The sequence below is a fragment of the Mastigoproctus giganteus genome, chromosome 6 (genome assembly GCF_048544385.1).
Source record: "Mastigoproctus giganteus isolate SK-2022 chromosome 6, ASM4854438v1, whole genome shotgun sequence".
In the NCBI taxonomy this organism is placed as follows: domain Eukaryota; kingdom Metazoa; phylum Arthropoda; class Arachnida; order Uropygi; family Thelyphonidae; genus Mastigoproctus; species Mastigoproctus giganteus.
The window spans coordinates 20425985-20443993 of record NC_143580.1 but is presented as its reverse complement, the minus strand read 5'-3'; the positions used below and the strand labels follow the sequence as shown (position 1 = coordinate 20443993).

The 18009-nt window shown below is 38.7% G+C and overlaps 1 protein-coding gene across 1 annotated transcript in view; it reads left to right on the top strand.

Moving 5' to 3' along the window:
- The window catches only part of LOC150084050 (sodium/calcium exchanger 2-like), an 89675-nt gene that overhangs the window by 24198 nt on the left and 47468 nt on the right, over positions 1-18009 (top strand). The window contains exon 3 of the mRNA XM_090375873.1: positions 17269-17395. Within this exon, the coding sequence (XP_090231999.1) occupies positions 17269-17395 (127 nt within the window). The remainder of the gene's footprint in view (positions 1-17268; positions 17396-18009) is intronic.

The following is an 18009-nucleotide window of genomic DNA, read 5'->3' as shown; positions in this document are numbered from 1 at the left end:
CCATGTACCAATCGTGTATCACGCTCACTACCCAAGTAGGTGATTGCTTAATACGGGGCATCTTTTGGAGGTAAGAACTAGGACTCCTAGTGCGTATGGATCAACGTTTCATTGGTGGGGACTATCGGCAGCTCTTAGGAGACCATGCACACCTTGCCAATGCATTTTTCCCGGACAGAAAGCTGACCTTCCAAGAGGATAATGCGCCATGTCATCGGGAACTGTGCTCAGTGAAGATATCACCCATGTTGATTAGCCTCCAAATTCTCCTGACCTCAGTACAATTGAACACCTGTGGGATGTTTTGGACCGAAAGTGAGGCGTATGGACACGCAACCGTCATCTATTCCGACACTGTGGAAAGCCTTATAGTCAGCACAGCTGCAGATCCCTACGGATGTCTTCGGATAGCTACTGGAGTCAATGCTTAGGCGAATTGCGGCTGCGAATGTAGCCCAACACAGTACAGTATTAGATGGGTGGTCATAATTCAGTGATGTGTGTGTGTGATCAACAGAGTGGAACGTAACGTGTATTTCGGGTTCTGTGATTTAATAAATTAAACAGTTGCGGTATACTGTCAACGCTTTCGTAATGCACTTACTTGTTCTTTGATTTCAACGATAGTTGAAATATATAACTCGCTTTAACGTTTCTGCAGTAATTAATATAATAAGAAAATAGCAACAGTTTATGATTTATGTATTTAGTAAATACAAATCATGAATTAACAAGAAAAGAAAGTAAAGCAACAATTTTATGCGCGAACTGAGAACATTTCGTTTCTGCCCATCTGCCATAGTTGCCCATTTATTTTCTTCAATCAGCTCACAGCAATAAACATAATATACAGTGCTTCGAGTACGATATACTGTATATGAATATCCTGTGTGCAGTGGCGTAGCTACCATGTAGGCAGGCAAGGCAATTGCCTCCGGGCCCGGGTCCTTTAAGTACCCGGCGTATTTGGCTGTCTCCTGTTTTTGCAATTTTCATTAAGTAGGGACCTGAACGTGTTCTTTGCCTCCGGGCCCGAAAAAGGGTAGCTACGCTAGTGCCTGTGTGATATATATGCAAATAAATACATAATAAAATAATAATTGCCGGATTTCTGTTTCGATTTTAATGAAATTTGGCTGGATAAATCACTCTAATAGAGCGAAATATAAAATTTAATAATCTATCCACCGAGAATGGAGTTATTACATGCGGACGGGTGAATAGACGGACGTGGTGAAGATAAATAGGCGCTTTACGCATATGTTACTGCTTCGCCATCCAAAAAAAAAAATAAATAAATAAATAATAATAGGGTGATGAAACAAGATAAGAGAGCAAGCGCGCGCGCGCACGCACACACACACACACACCCACACAATGGTTTGCTGTGAGATTAGCATTAGGAGTTTATTTGGAAAAACTCGGTTCGATGGCAATTACTCTAGTGTGTCGTGAATATATAGTCCTTTTTAATTTATAGTATGACTCACGTGATACTTCACTAAAGATTCAGAGAACCACACGGTAAAGGACAAACAAAACCCTTCACATGCTGTCTCTTCAGTTTAAGCATACGTAGCGGCGTATACTTAAAACGCCTATTTCATATACAAATACAAAACTGCGTCATCCCAGATCCGCGGTTTGGGAAGTTTTAATAATTAAGATTTTATTATTACGTTGTCATTAATAATATATTTTGAAAGTTTATGCATGGCTACTGCACTTCCATGATTTCTACTACCCATGTAGTATGTATGCATCGTTTAATTATATCTCATATTGTGAATACCTTCACAACGAGTTGCAGAGGTATTGCACTGCTTTGAATAAGTAAAGCTTCACCAGTGGAGAAGACTAACGTTACTTATTCTCGGCGGATACCACCACCCAGACGGCACCGTTTCGAAGCTTGGCTTATTCATCGGTTCAATAGATCTTTTGGAACTGATATCAAGCCTAATCCCTTCGTGAAGTTAGCATAAATATTTGATGAAACCCACGTATAACAGAAGATGTAATATAACAATTCGTAATATAGCATACCTAAAAAGAACACAAATTTACACATAACGGGAAGTGTCTCCATTTATCACAGCCATAAAAACCAACTTAATATTCCCAGGTGGAAAAATTGTTTTGGTACGCGACTTTGATAGCTTAGAAATACCCATACACGCATGATCCCGAAACCAAACAGCAGTCATCTTAGTGGAACTCCTCCTGGCGCTTTCTTTTTTACTGAATTTGTTTATCACTACCAATAAGCTCCACACCCTACGAATAAGGCCAAACAATTAAAGAGTCTTATGAAGTTCAGAGACGCGTTCGTAATGCAGTTTGAAGGAAAAATGAAACTACAGAGACTGGTTGCCATGGCATTTGCCACTACAGTTTTAGCCAAACACAGAATCCCTCAAGTCACCAGAGTGCTTCCGAGTGAGAAAATCATTGGACTGTTTCTTCGTGGTTTCTGGAAACATCGGAAAGGGAGTCTGTCAGCAGCATGGTGTAATAATGGGTATCTGTAAGATACCTGAAACGTCAACTTAATGTATAGTGGTTTAGTCGAATAGCTTAATAAACTATATTATTCATATCACGTGGTATATGAGTGGTATTAAAATAGTAACCTTGTTTCTTCCCCTCGGAAGTACGCTATTTCGAAGAGGCAACTCAACCCCTAAGTATGGGTATCGACCATATTGTAACAGTCCGAATACTTTTTGGACAGACCTCGTATATTTTGCTATCGTGTATTTCCATTATTTAAGTTGCATAAATTGTTTCCATTCATTCAAAATGCTTTCATAGTTTTCCAGATGGAAGCATAAATTATTTCTTTCATTCTACAGGCGTTGCTACCATCAAGAAGATAAACATTTTTTATTAATATAACAATATTCGTAAAAGCATATGCGCAGCATTAGTTGTAGCATATGATGCAAGCTACACAACATGAGCAAAAAAAAAAAAAAAAAAAATGTCAGACACACTAATACCATAAAGAAGCTTGTAACGTTTTGTTTTATTTCACTGTTTAATTGAATAGTATATGGCATTTTTTTTTGTTAACCATGTAAAAAAATTAATAATAATGTAATATAAATGTGATGGCTAGTAAATTAGTAAGAATTTGTTCGTCTTTACACTGATTTGGCAAGTTGCCAATGAAACGTCATGTCGTCTGCAGCATCATAATATTACAATTTAAAACTAAAGTACTGTATTTTCATATTTCCATTAAAAATATAACGGAGTGCAGATCTCTTTTTTTTTTTTTTTTGTAAGATTAATAACATTCCCACAAAATCCCTTCTAAAAAAAGAATAGAAATATATAAATTCTACACAAAACCTTAGTCAATATCCTTTGAAATCCATTAAAACAGTCAATTAATTTTAAAATTTGTTGCATAGGTGGCAGGACCATAGCTAGATACAAATTTCAGGATTAGTTTTTCAAAAATTCAAATTTGTTTTTTCTTAAACATTTATTCACTCGTGATATACAGTATTATAAAAATTATTTATAAATCAAATATAATCATTATTCTAAAAATATTTCTTGACTAAATGGAGTGTAAAAAGATGTTTATGCATGGGTAATACATTTCCATCATTTCTACTACCCAGGTAGTATGCATGCATCGTTTAATTATATCTCATATTGTGAATACCTTCACAAGGAGTTTCCGAGGTACTGCACTGCTTTGAATAAGTAACGCTTCACATGTGGAGAAGACTAACGTTACTTATTCTCGGCGGATTCCACCACCCAAACTGCACCGTTTTGAAGTATGGGATAAAGATATCAGCTATCCTCAATATCCCTATAAGACTGAGCAAAGAAAAAAAGAGGTAGGAAAGTGATGGTAAGAGAGGGAGAGGAAAAGATGCCTTAGAAGAATGAAATGGATAATTAGTTATAATTCATACGAACTCAGAGCTCCATGCCCCCTGACGGGGACTGTTGTTACCCAGTCAGAGTCCTGCAAAGATGATTAAGATCATCCTCTGGTGCCATTTCTGGATCTTTAGCCTTCATCAGTGGGTAGATAGGAGTACTTGTTAGACCAGACGTGCTTTCCAGTTTCTGGATATTTCTATGGAATTAACCCTTCAGGAACCCTTTATTGGTCCTGCTTTGGGACTATCTAGTAGCCTGTATGGCTTAAAAAAAAAACAAAAAAGCCCGAAAAGGGACAGCGCCCTTATTCACTCATCTCTATATGGCTCAACCCAATTGGGCTGCTCACTCGTTCATGTGACCACCAAGTTGGCGGCCGCCTGGAGTAGGCTTGCCCTACATGGGTTCTAGGGTCATCCCCCTCTTACACACTCCTTTTACCACCTGCAGCTTTCAAAGCTTAGCCGCCGTACATACAGGAGAGAGAACAAACGCCTGCAGCTGACTTGGTCCCTATCCCCTAATAACTAAGCTAATCTGGTTAGTATGTAACATCCCTAGCCTAGACTGATCATTACCATCTAAGCTGCACATATGTTATTATCTATTAATCGACATAGAGGTGTGGGGAAGCACCATAACTGTAAAAATCTTTTCCTTCCGAGTTGCAGTAACTCTAGTACCAAGAATCTTCTTATTGCAGCATGCATCATTGACCAAGGTATGCCAACTAATAATTCTAAAAATTCGATTCTTATGTTCATTTAATTTCACGTTCCCTGTAGATTCCTTTATTGTTAATAAACTGGTAGTCGGACTGGGGCGCCATCAGTGAATCTCTCGGCATTAATATAATATTAGGCCTAAATAGCGTTTCTGATCAATTAATGATATCTTCCAGAAGCAAAGTGCAAGGCTTCAGAGACAAGATGACACTCTAGGATCCTAGGCTATTTAAATTCGACTTTATTGTTGTTATTATTTATAAAATGTATTAGTACGCAAGGACATATTTCCCTGCGGTTTTATTTTTATTTTGTAAAATATTCAACGAATGGATGTTTTTTTTTTTTTTTTGTTTTTTTTTATTGCCTGATGCAGCCATTATACACTGGTACTGAAAATTTTATTGATGTCCTCGCTCCGATTCTTCAATTTAATAATAATAAAAAGTTACTGAGATAACAAAAAAGCATGATCAATCGATTGGAACTGTGAAATTACTTTCTCTGAGTTAACTATAAGCAAAACATGCCACCTTTGTTGAAGGAATAGCAGAAACCACTCTTGCCCTCGTGAGTAGCATAGTTAGGTAGAATCGCTGTCCACCCCCACACTGGGTGGAAAAGACCTGAGTTCGAGTCCCTTCGATGATTTGAGGAATTTTTATGAGCCTTTTACACAATGTGGCTGAGTTAGTCGGTCTCAAACAAGGGTATATCTAGGCATTTTCTTCTGGAAACTTGGGTTTTTCGACCAGCAAACAGAAAATCGACCACAGCACACACACGTGATTTACAGACCGTATATACGGAGCAATATGGCCTTAGTTGCCGATGCTTCTAAAACCCTATTGCAGTGGTTTTCAACCTTTTTTTTTTTTTAATAACGGACCCCTAGGTAATTTTTTTTTTATTTTGCGGCACCCCCTACAATTTTCTCAATATATATACAGTATATATATAATATTAAAAATATATGTTATATGATATTTATTACAATAATATAATTATAAAAATTGCATTTCATAATACAAATTATATATATACAGTATATAATTTTATTCTTTATATAGAGGTACTAAGTAAACATCAATTATAGATCACCACAACATTAAAAAGATACTGCACACCTCTTTATATTGAAATAAACATAAATTTAAAAAAATAAGTTTAAGTAACTTAAACCCAAATTACGTGGCACCCCTGGAATGTTGTTGCGGCGTCCTAAGGTGCCGCGGCACCCCGGTTGAAAACCACTGCCCTATTGCAACAAAAAGCCACTTTTAGAGGTAATTGATCTAAAAGGCGATAAGGCCAGCATTTACCGAGGCACAGTTGCTACAAAGCCTTTCGCCCGTAACAGCTGTTAGTCCAAGGCTCCTTCGACTTTACTTTTAGGGCCTCTAAAAATGTGTCCCAGACTACCAAATCTGATATTCACTCAATCATTCATTTTTGGGTACACATTCATCGTATTAAGTTTGAACTCTTAAATTTTCTTTGTACAGAAGACTCCCATGGCTGAAAAAAATCATTGAACTCTTGACGAACGGAAGGTATGCCTAGAGCAAGCTTTTGGAAGTCTTTCTCTATTAACTCAATTACCAGCTTTCATAAACATTAATCTCGTATTACTTGCTTCATAACAAACATTTTTTTTTTTTTTTTCTCTATAGCATAATGCTAATTCTTGACATACTTTTTTTCTTTCTTTGAAAAAGTTCTAATGTCACCATCGGTTTATTGACATTAAGTACTGCAAACATTCTTCGAGGTCTATGGTCATGCTCGGTGAGCTTGATAACCCCAATTCAGTGCCATTAGTCAACCTTTCCTTTTAATTGAAAGTCACGGTCATGGATATCAAGAAAGTATTGAAGCTGAGAAATTTATTCAGAATTAGTGGTTTAATGCTTGATCACATGAGTGCAACGAATCTTCTTGAAGTAGGCCACCCGAGGTTAAAGCAAGTCATGAACTAAGTCAACTCGTAGTTGAAAGTAAGTCATATATTAAACAAATTAAAATAAATAAATTTTCTCTTTATACACTGGAACGACCACACGGTCAAAGGAGTTGACAAGGTCGAGAGAATGCAAGAAACGGCACCTTATTTAGCAGTCATGGGCTTGAATCCAGGTCACTCAAAGCACGTGTACTTATGTACCCTAGCGCCTGACCATCCGGCTACGGCGGTCGATATACAGTTGTTCATCATATTTAGCAATCATGGGCTTGAACCACGGTCCACTCAAAGAGTGTGTGCTACTGTACTCTCTTTCCTGACCACTCGGCTATGTCAGGCTGCTGTTACCACAAATCTTTTGTACATTTGCTCCTTGAATTTCCTTCAAGGATTCCACGAATTACGAAAAGTTTGACAACTTTCATTTCTGGCCCTGGTGGATAGTAGAGTTGGTAGAATCGCCATCCTCTGTGGGAAAGACCTGAGTTCGTCCCTTCGATGAATTTTTATAGACCTTTTTCACAACGTAGCTGGGTAGTCGGTTGTAGGCGAGGGTAGCATTTTTTTTTTTTTTTTTTTTTTCCGGAAACTGTGGTGTTTCATCCAGCAAACAGAAATTCGACCACAGAATACATACAATTTACTGACAATATACACTGAGCAATGTGATATTAGTCGCCGATGCTTTCAAAATCCTATTTTAACAACTTTCTTTTGTAATGAGGCCACATTTTTATCCAAGTATCATAATTCACTGATAAACTTAAAGATGAACAATTGAAATTTTTGTTTCCTTGGTAGGAAAATTATCTTCGTAGATAACAATAAAGGGGCACTACTAGGGCTTACAATACCGAGATCCCGGTCATTTTTTTCCGGTATTCAAATACAGGTATTGATACAAAAATACTGTTTTCGGTACTAATTTAAAAATAATAATAATTTATAATTTAATCACAAAGGTTATAAAATCACCTTTATGTGATTATAGTAGTAGTAGTAGTGGCACATGATGCAAGAAAGCAAGTGTAGGAGCTTATGCAGCATCAGCCAAAAAAAAAAAAAAAAAAAAATCACACCATTCCCTCCAAATGCCTGTCCAGTTCCTCCTTAAATTTATTTAACCTATCAACTTCCACAACGACAGATGGAAGTTTGTTCCAGCAATTAACTACCCGCTGGCTAAAGGCAAATTTCCGCACATCTATTCTACATCTGTCCTTTCTTAATTTGAACTTATGTCCCCGTAGGTTGGTAATCTGAACAAGTGGAAGGATCCCATCAGAATTCAGCGTGCTCAACCCATTCAAGGCCTTATAGACCTCAATCAGATCACCGCGCAGGTGCCTAGTCTCCAGCCACTGCAATTTGCAGAACTTAAGCCTCTCTTGGTAAGAGGATCCCTTCATTCCCCTCACCAATCGTGTTGCTCTTCTCTGTACACGCTCAAGCAAATCTACATCCTTCCTAAAATGAGGCCTCCAGACCTGTACGCAGTACTCAAGGCGTGGCCTGACCATTGCCTTATACAGAGGGACAATCACCTCCTTTTCCCTGCTAGCAAAATTCCTATATATCATTGACAAAACCCCATGACCCGCCCTAGCAGCCTGTCTGCACTGATCAGAAAACTTCATATCTGACTGCACAATTACTCCCAGGTCTTTTTCATTTTCTACCACCTTAAGTGTAGTACCACACAGTTGGTACGTTTCTCTGGGGTTACTTCTACCCATATGCAGTACTTTGCATTTGTCAAGGTTGAACTTCAGTTGCCACTTCTTAGCCCATCTGCCCAAATTATCTAGATCCTGTTGCAGTAGCACACTGCCATTACTGTCATTAACAACCCTGCCAACCTTTGTGTCATCTGCAAACTTCGACATTAAGCCTGATATACCTTCATCAATATCATTGATAAATACACAAAACAACAATGGACCCAACACCGAACCCTGTGGGACTCCACTAATAACATTAGTCCACGAAGAGCAGCACCCATTGATTACCACCCTCTGTCTTCTCCCACTTAACCATCCTTTTATCCATTGTAGCAACTTACCCTTAATACCATTCTGCTCCAATTTGTACAGTAGTCTTCCATGCGCAACAGTGTCAAAAGCTTTCCTGAAATCCAAGTATATGATATCAAAATTATTTTTTGCATCCAGTTCCTTTGTGACCACATCATAATAACCAATCAAATTTGTCAGACAAGACTTTCCCTTAACAAACCCATGCTGTGTTTGAATTATTGCTGCAGTCTTGTCTAGATGATCCTGCAATGCATCTTTAACCAGCGACTCCATTATTTTACCCGGAACAGAAGTTAAACTAACTGGTCTGTAATTATTCGTGTCACCCTTCGATCCACCTTTGTGAATTGGGGACCCATTTGCACATCTCCAGTCCGTGGGAACCTCCCCTGAGTCCAAGGATGCTCTCATAATTATGGCTAAGGGTTTGCTTAGTTGCTTTGCCGCCTCCTTTAAAATAACTGGATAGATCCCATCCACCCCAGGTGCCTTTCTTATGTTTAACTTCAACAATTTCTCCTCCACTTTGCTCTCAGTTATTACAAAATCATTAAGCACACTGCTACAATTTGATAACCTTCTTCCATTTTCAAATTGTAATAATTCCTCACGTGTGAATGTAGATGCAAAATACTCATTCAGTTTGTTTGCTATCTGAGCAGGATCATCAACAGTCGAACCATCGATGTCAAATGGACCAATCATATTCATCCCCTTCCTTTTAGCGTTTATATAAGTAAAGAAATCCTTGCTGTTTTTCTTAGCATCTTTTGCCAAAGATTTCTCGTAATCCGCCTTCGCCTGCCGAACCTCCTTTGTGACCTGATTACAGACTAGCTTATATCTGCCACAGGCTTCTGCGTCACCTGATAATTTATATGCATCCCATGCATTTTTCTTCTCTGTCACGAGTCTCATTAGTTCATTTGATAACCATTTAGGCCTAAACCTTGAACGATATTTCTTAATCGGTATATAAAGTCTAGTAGCTTCCACGATTAATTCTTTCAATGCTTCCCACTTAGAATTTACTGTTTGTAACATCGTCAGTTGATCCCACTGTACAGAATTTAAAAACTGTCTGAGACCACTGTACTCACCTTTACGGAAGCAAAAACCCTTTCCTTTACCCCTGACGGTAGTTACCTCTTTGAGTAAATCCCACTTCAGCACACTGTGATCACTGCCACCTAGTGGTTCCTTTATCTGCAAATTCTTAATACACGAATGATCACTGCTGATAACCAGATCAAGAGTGTTACTTTCTCTGGTTGCCTCTCGAACATGCTGCTGCAGAAAACAATCATCCAATAAATCCACAAAAGTCTGACTAGTGTGTGAGTGACCAACCCATTATGACGTCCTTATCTCTACTAGCAAATGTTCGATAAATCATCGATAGGACACCATGCAACATTGCAACCTGTCTACAATTCTCGGACAACTTCATGTCTGACCGTATCGTAACTCCCAAATCCCGTTCTTCCACTACTGACTTTAGTTCAACTCCAACAAGATTATAAGATTTGTTGTTGTTGTTGATATGGAGGTTTGATGGCGCATAGGCTACTTTGGCCATAATGCGCCTATTCATTTATTATAAAAAAGAGATGAAAAAGTTTCATAAATTCAGAATTGATTAAAAAGTCCTGTTTGCTTTATGAAGTTGAAAAATTCGGAAATATCTGCATCATCTCCAATGAGATTCTCTAAAGTTATTGGTCTACGAAGATTAACCAGTGATAGCAGGGTTGAAGTTCTGTCTTGTTCATAGTAAGGGCAGTCAATGAGAATGTGTTTAATACTCAGATTTATATTACAAAGTGGACACTGTGGCGGGACATTCCCTGTGAGTAAATATAGGTGGGTCAGATAAGTATGGCCTATTCTTACCCTTGAAAGGACTACCTCTTCTCGTCTTGATGTGCGGACACTGGAGCGCCAAATTTTTGGATCATGTTTAAATTGAAAGAGTTTATTATTAATTTGAGAGTGCCATATTGCTGTCCATTTTGACAGGCTTGCAGCCTGAATGATTAATGCATAATCTGATGGCGGAACAGGAATATCAGTTAAGTCGAAGCTAGTTGGATTTTTTGCGGCTTTATCAGCCAGTTCGTTGCCCAAAATGCCAGAATGAGCTGGAATCCAGCAGAAGGTGACCAGTTGATTGCGTTCTTCAATTTGTAGTAATATGCTTTTTATTTCATCTAGAACAGGGTGTACTTTATCTAAGGGGTTACATAAAGCCAAAATTGAGCTGAGGGAATCAGTATAAATAACAGATTTTAAAGCACAGTCAGAAGAGAGATTCTGTAAAGCTAGTTTGATAGCATATAATTCAGCTGAGAAGATACTGAATTCAGATGGCAAGGATGCTGAAATAACGGTATTTGGAAACACTGCAGCTGCTCCAACGTTTGAATTAGATTTAGAGCCGTCTGTATAAATTGGAGAGAAGTCAAAGTATCTTTGAATGTGAGCTTCGTGAAGTTATTTGATGTTTGTAAAATGTTCTTACCCCATTGAGAGAGGTAGGTGTCACAGGTCGGTATAGGTGGTGGAACCCATGGTGGTTGAGGACAAGTTGTTGTCTGTTGCACAGAAAGGATGGGAACATTCCAAATTTGCATCAGTTCAAGAAAGCGAAGACCAGCTGGCTTTACTACGCTTGGTTTATTTCTGAAAAGGTTTTCTAATGGTGGATTGAACAGGTATGACTGAGTCGGATGCATGGCACAGCTTTGTATCTTGACAGCATAGTTCAATAACAGTGTTTTCCTACGTAAAGTTAGTGGGGGTTCATGGGCATCAATGTAGAGACTATGTGCTGGTGATGTTCTGAAAGCACCGAGTGAAAGTCTCAAGGCACTGTGTTGAATTGGATCAAGCCAACGCAATGCACTCAATCTGGCTGAATCATAGATGGGAGCTCCATAATCAAGACGGGATCTGATTAATGCCCGGTACAGCCGAAGCAGAGATGTACGATCTGCGCCCCATGTTTGGGAGGATAAAGCTCTGAGTATATTTAACTTTTTTAGACAGGAAGTACGTACATTTTTAATGTGGTCTATAAAATTTAACTTATTATCAAATGTTAATCCTAGAAATCTGATGCTATTAGTGACCGGGATGGAGACATTATAAATTTGAAGTTCAGGATCCAGATGAAGTTTGCGCTGTCTACAAAAATGGATGGCAACTGTTTTCTGCTGCGAGAGTCGATATCCGTTGAGGCTGGCCCACTGTTGAATTTTATTAAGTGATATCTGGAGCTGCCGTTCAATAGACCTCATATTTTGGGAATGGCAGGAGATGGAAAGATCATCTGCATAAAGGTAGGTCTCAACTGTATTTGGAAGCTGATTGATGATGGAATCTATTCTAAGAGCAAACAAAGTGGCACTCAGTACTGATCCCTGTGGCACTCCTTCTTCCTGTATAAACGTTTTGGAAAGGGCATCTTGGTACTGAACTTGAAACGATCTAGTACGTAGGAAGTTCTGAACAAAAATAGGAAGGTTGCCTCGCAAACCAAGAGAGTAAAGATCACTAAGTATGCCATGCCGCCAGGTAGTGTCAAAAGCCTTCTCGATATCTATTGAAACCATTACAAGATGTTCCCGTTTAACAAAGGCATTTCGAATGGCGAATTCAGCCTTGACCATAAGATCTAAGCATGACCTATTTTTACGAAAGCCATATTGGTTATGGCTCATTAGATGTTGTGACTCAATGATCCATACGAGTCTTCGGTGGACAATTTTTTCAAGGATTTTGCTCAGGCAGCTTGAGAGAGAGATCGGTCTATAGCTATAGGGGTTAGTTGGATCTTTCCCAGGTTTTAGGAATGCCAAAACAGTAGAGTGGTGCCAAGAATTTGGAAAAACGTTTTCTAAAAATATACGATTGTAAAAAACCAGAAGCAGTCTTAAAGCTTTGTCATCGAGATGTTGAAGCATGACATAATAAATCCCATCTGGCCCGGCTGCACCATTGTGGGCTGTTCTAATGGCATGCAGAAGTTCAAAGTATTGCATAGGTTTGTTATATGGAAGAGTACATGCGGTTTGAAATTTTATGGCATGCTTTTCTCTAGTGTTTTTAATTCGTTGGAATGATGTAGGATATGCTGATGCCGCTGATATTTCAGCAAAAGTATTGCCCAAAGCATTAGCAATGTCTAAGGAATTGGATAGATCTTGCCCTTTCCAGGAGAGGATTGGAGATGGTATAGTAGGAAACTTACCAGATAACTGTCTAATTTTCTTCCATATAGTTTTCGGATCAGTGTTTCTGTTAAAGGTCGATGCAAAACGGGTCCAGGATTCTTTCTTAGCTTGCTTTTGTACAAATCGTGCTTTTGCTCTTAGCTTCTTATAATTAATGAGATTGGTTGTGGTTGGACATCGCCGAAATAAATTCCAGGCTTTGATTTTTGCTTTCTTTGCTTTTGTGCACTCATCATTCCACCAATAATTATAATGCTTGCGATCAGGGGGGTTTGATAATGGTATTGTGTCCTTGGCCACTTTTAGGAGATGTGATGTGATGTAGTCTGTTACATTATCAATATTTTGGAGCTGGATTTTTTCCTCGTCAAGAGAGATTGATGATCGAAATTTTGCCCAGTTTGCGCGAACAAATTTCCATTTCCTGCGGAGCTTGTTTGATGGAGTCTGTGACATTAAAACATTGCATATGATTGGAAGGTGGTCACTGCCCATTGGATCATTTAAAACGTACCACTCTATGGTTGGAAAGAGTATTGGAGAACAAATTGAGAGATCTATTGCTGAGGTGTGTCCAGTTGGGAGTTGTATGTGAGTGTGCGTACCAGTATTGAGTAAGGTGAGGTTTTGTGACTCTAGAAAGCTTTCAACGAGTCGACCACGTGTGTCTAGTTTAGGATCGCCCCATAAGGGGTGGTGCCCATTAAAATCCCCTAATATACAGAGAGGTGGAGGTATCTGTAGGAATAGATCTTCAAGATCTTTTAAACAATAAGCATGGTTTGGTGGTAGGTATATTGAAACAACTGTTATTGAAATATTCAGAGTTATATGAACAGCAACAGCTTCTATTTCAGTTTGAAGTGGAATATGTTTAGTTGGGATCTTTGAGTTTATCAGGATTGCTACACCACCATGGGCAGCATTTGCTGTGTTACGATCTCTTCGATAAAGACAATAGTTTTTTATTGAAGGAGAAATTTGCGAGGTTAGGTAAGTTTCCTGAAGACAAAGGGCAACTGGAGAATATCGGCTAATTAGATCACGGATATCATCTGTGTTGCAACGAAAGCCTCTGCAGTTCCATTGTAAAATACAAGGCATTATTTGTGGTTTATTGAAGGAGCTGTATCTGACTGTTTTTTGAAGGTTACTGGCTTATGACGCTCTAATTTAGTTTTATCTTTTTTAGAGAAAACTGGTCGACCTGTGTCCATTTCTTCTTCTGCATGGATTTCTAGAGGGGGATCATCCTGTATGGATGTGCCATCTGTGTCCATGGTTGTGTCCTGAAAATTTTTTACTACATTTGCGTTTGAACTATGAGATATGGTATCTATGACCGGAGTAGGTGAGGCCGCTGGTATTGTCAGAGGAGTATTATTGGCTTGGTCAGAGAACTTGGATTGTTGCTTAGAAAGAACATTTCTAGCCCAATCAGAAATTGATTTGTTAGTGGGAACTGTTACATCAGTTTGAGTGGAGACGGTCTGATATTTTTTCACAGCATTGGCATAGGTCATATTTTTGGTTATAGTTGGAGCAACTAATTTTCTCGCTTCTGGGTAACTTACTTTGTTCTCAACCTTGTATTTTACTATTTTTTTCTCGGTTTTCCACTTTTCGCATGTCTTGGAATATGCAGGATGGTCACCTTTGCAATTTGGGCAGGTCATTTTTGTAGCTGTACAGTTACTTTGTATGTGATCTGCAGAACCACAATTAGGGCAGACAGGAACTCCTCTGCATACAGTTTGTGAGTGGCCATACTTCTGACATTTGTAACACCTTAAAGGGTTTGGAATGTAAGGCCGGATTCGGCAAAGTAAATAACCTGCTTTTACAGAGGAGGGTAAGTTGGGTGTATTGAAGGTGAGAATAATGTTTCTTGTAGGTGTAAGTACATTATCTTTTTTGATCATTATTCGTCTTGCTTCAATTACGTGTTGTCCCTGCAGCTCTTGGGTTATTTCTTCCTCAGTAACGTTTAATAAGTCCCAACTGGATATCACACCCTTAGATGAATTTAAGGTTGTGTGCGGGGATATTTTAACTGGAATTCCAGCAAAACTTGTCAGTTGTAACAGCTTCTCAGAATGTCTGTGGTTGGTGGTTTCTACTAGTAAGTCTCCTGATTGCAGTCTCTTCACCATCTTGGGAGATCCTGCAATACCCTCCAGATGTTTTTGTATGACAAACGGAGACAATTTATTAATGGGCTGACTAGTAAGAGAGTGGATAATTAAGAACGATGGGCAAGGTTGCTCCATCCGATCAGTCTTTTGTCTCTTTGGATTTTCGTTCTCAATATCCTGCTGATGGTCTGTGTTTGCCATGTTTGCTCCTTTTAGCCCTTGGCAAGTGGACTTGCTTGCCAAGATTTCCGGCCCCGCCACGGGGAGGCAGGAGCAGTGCCGCTAGGAGGCCAAGCGGTTAAAGTGTTAGTTCGTTAGTGGAAATAGAAATATATGGATAAATAAAGAAAGGTGAGTTTCCTTTCTCTGTTCTAACTTGTGGCTTTTAAGTGTAGAACAATATAGAAATAAAGCTAATAGAAACGTAGGAAATTAGAAAAAACTTTAATCGCTTTTGATGAGCACTCTGTTTTCGCAGAAAAAATCGCTTGACCTCGAATTCGCTTGGCACCCGGGGCCAAGATTATAAGACCTTGTGAATGTAAGACCTTTCATTTTGCTGAATTAAAGCATAGCTGTCACTTTTCTGACTATCCCGGTAGTCTATCTAGGTCACTCTGAAGAAGTTCTGCTTGGCGGCGATCATTAGCTACTCTACTGATCTTTACATCATCTGCAAGTTTAGCCATCGCAGCCTATATCCGTTCATAGATGTCATTTAAGATAATCAAAAACAAATCAACTAAATATTGATTATTGGTCCCAATATTGATCCTTGAGGATCCCCGCTTCTTACATTAACCCAGTCTGAGGAATAACCATTTATCACAACCCCCCCTGCCTGGTGCCCTCAGGCCATCGTGCTATCCATCTAAGGATTTTTCCTATGATTCCAGCCTGCTCCAACTTATAAATTAACCGCTCATGTGGGACTGAGTCAAATGCTTTGCTGATATCTAAATAAACAATATCGAAATCATCATTCTCTAAATCCAGCTCACGAATGACCTGTCAAAATGGCTGACCAGATTTGTTAAATATTATTTTCCCTTTACAAAACCATGCTGTGTATCCTACAGAATTCCATTTCCATTTAAATGATCCTGAATTCAACCCTCGATCATTGCCTCCATGATTTTCCCTACTACTGAATTTATTCTGGCCGGTCGGTAATTTCCTGTTGCACTCCTAGAACCGCTTTTATGTTCCAATTTACACCAATCCAACGGAATCTCTCTTGAGTCCAGTGATGCTCTCATAACTAGCCTTAATGGTTCAATGCACTCACTTGCCACCTCCTACTATAGAAGATAGTAGGGAACTGTCGGCATCCATAGGACTTGCTCTGGTCTGTATGGATGCTGGATATGGGATTAGATGGGCCATATACGGGTACTGAAAAATAACCTTGTAGTGATCACTGCTTTCTGGTAGCAAAGGGGCCATAAACAACTCAATAACACACATAATAGTGCACAAACATAGCATTATACTTATTTATGAGAGTAATTTTAGAGTTATGTACCACTACAGTGTAACACAGTAGATTTAGCTTCTTGTGATTCTTTTTGTTTCCCTAGCTTAAAGCTCCCTTTAAAAGTTACGGATTTGTAACGACGCAGGAACTATTAACAATTCCAAAATAAGCCTATCAGTAATGTTTTCAGAAGTTGCAGAAACGTTGGAATTGGTGTGTACAGTGTCAAGTACTTCAAGAGAAAGGGTTCATCCGAATGGGTTGGTTAGTTGTAGGGTTTTAGACACGTCAGCAACTTGCGCCGTATATAATGTTTGTAAATTGCGTGGTCTGTTTGCTGACGAAAAAACCGAGTTTCTGGAGGAGGGGAGAGGAACCGTGCTATTCTCACCTGAGACCGACTAACTCAGCACATTATTAAAAAAAAAAAAAAAAAAAACCCATAAATTCCTCCTATCATTGACGGGTTTCAAACTCTAACCTTTTCCACCCGGTGTGGGGGTAGGAGGGGGAAATCGGTGATTATACCAATTGTATTCGGATGACCCACGAGGGTCATCCGAATGGCTGCTACAATTTCCAAAATATTAGTTCAGTCCCTAAACTTCTTGGTCACACTTCGTACAGTATGTGAATTGTTAATGTATGCATTCCTTTCAGTCGTCTTGAAAAAAATCCGAACAGCTGCCAAAGTTCAAATTCCAGATGAATAACCCAAGTCAATCGTTGTCATTTATTCATTTTTGTAGAAAACAAAATATAAACTAATATTATGTATATATTTTAAGGTTTCATGCTGGAGAGCTTGGCCCTGGAACCATCGTTGGTTCAGCAGCTTTTAATCTGCTGGTCATCTCGGCAGTATGTGTGATGTCAATTCCAAATGAAGAGAGTCGCAGGATACGCATGATTGGAGTAAGTATAACTACAATAGATAACTGCACTGAAATAGTTTACTGCCACTGTAAATAGAACAAGTCAATTTTTTTGTGTTATGATAAAGCCTAATCTTTGTTATTAAATCTGAAAATATTAACCTTATTTTAGTTATGGCTCTCTGCATAAAAACCTGTATACTATGGCCTTGTTATTATGAGATGCGTTACTGTAATACAACCAGGCATTCTTTGCCCTGGCCAAATATCAACCACTTTACTAACTTACTGCCTGTCACCGATTTCAAGGTCAATGCAAAACTGTTTTGTGACTGTTGGTATCTGTTTGCCTTCGCCTATTATTTAGAACAATGATAATATCATATGATAGTCTTTGAACTACAGTCTGAAACTAGAGCCAAATTTAGACCTTTAGAGGCCTGAGGCTCAAAATCACCTCGGGAGGAGTATTTTACGTGTGAGGGGCATGTTTTGGGTATTTTAGATAAAAAAAAATTCAATACAAGAGAAACTTTTTAATATCATAATTGATAACACACACATACACTTATATCAGGTAATGATCACAAAAGTAAAAAAAAAAAATCTCAGATAATAGAAATAATAACTTAATACAATAATAAATAACATTCA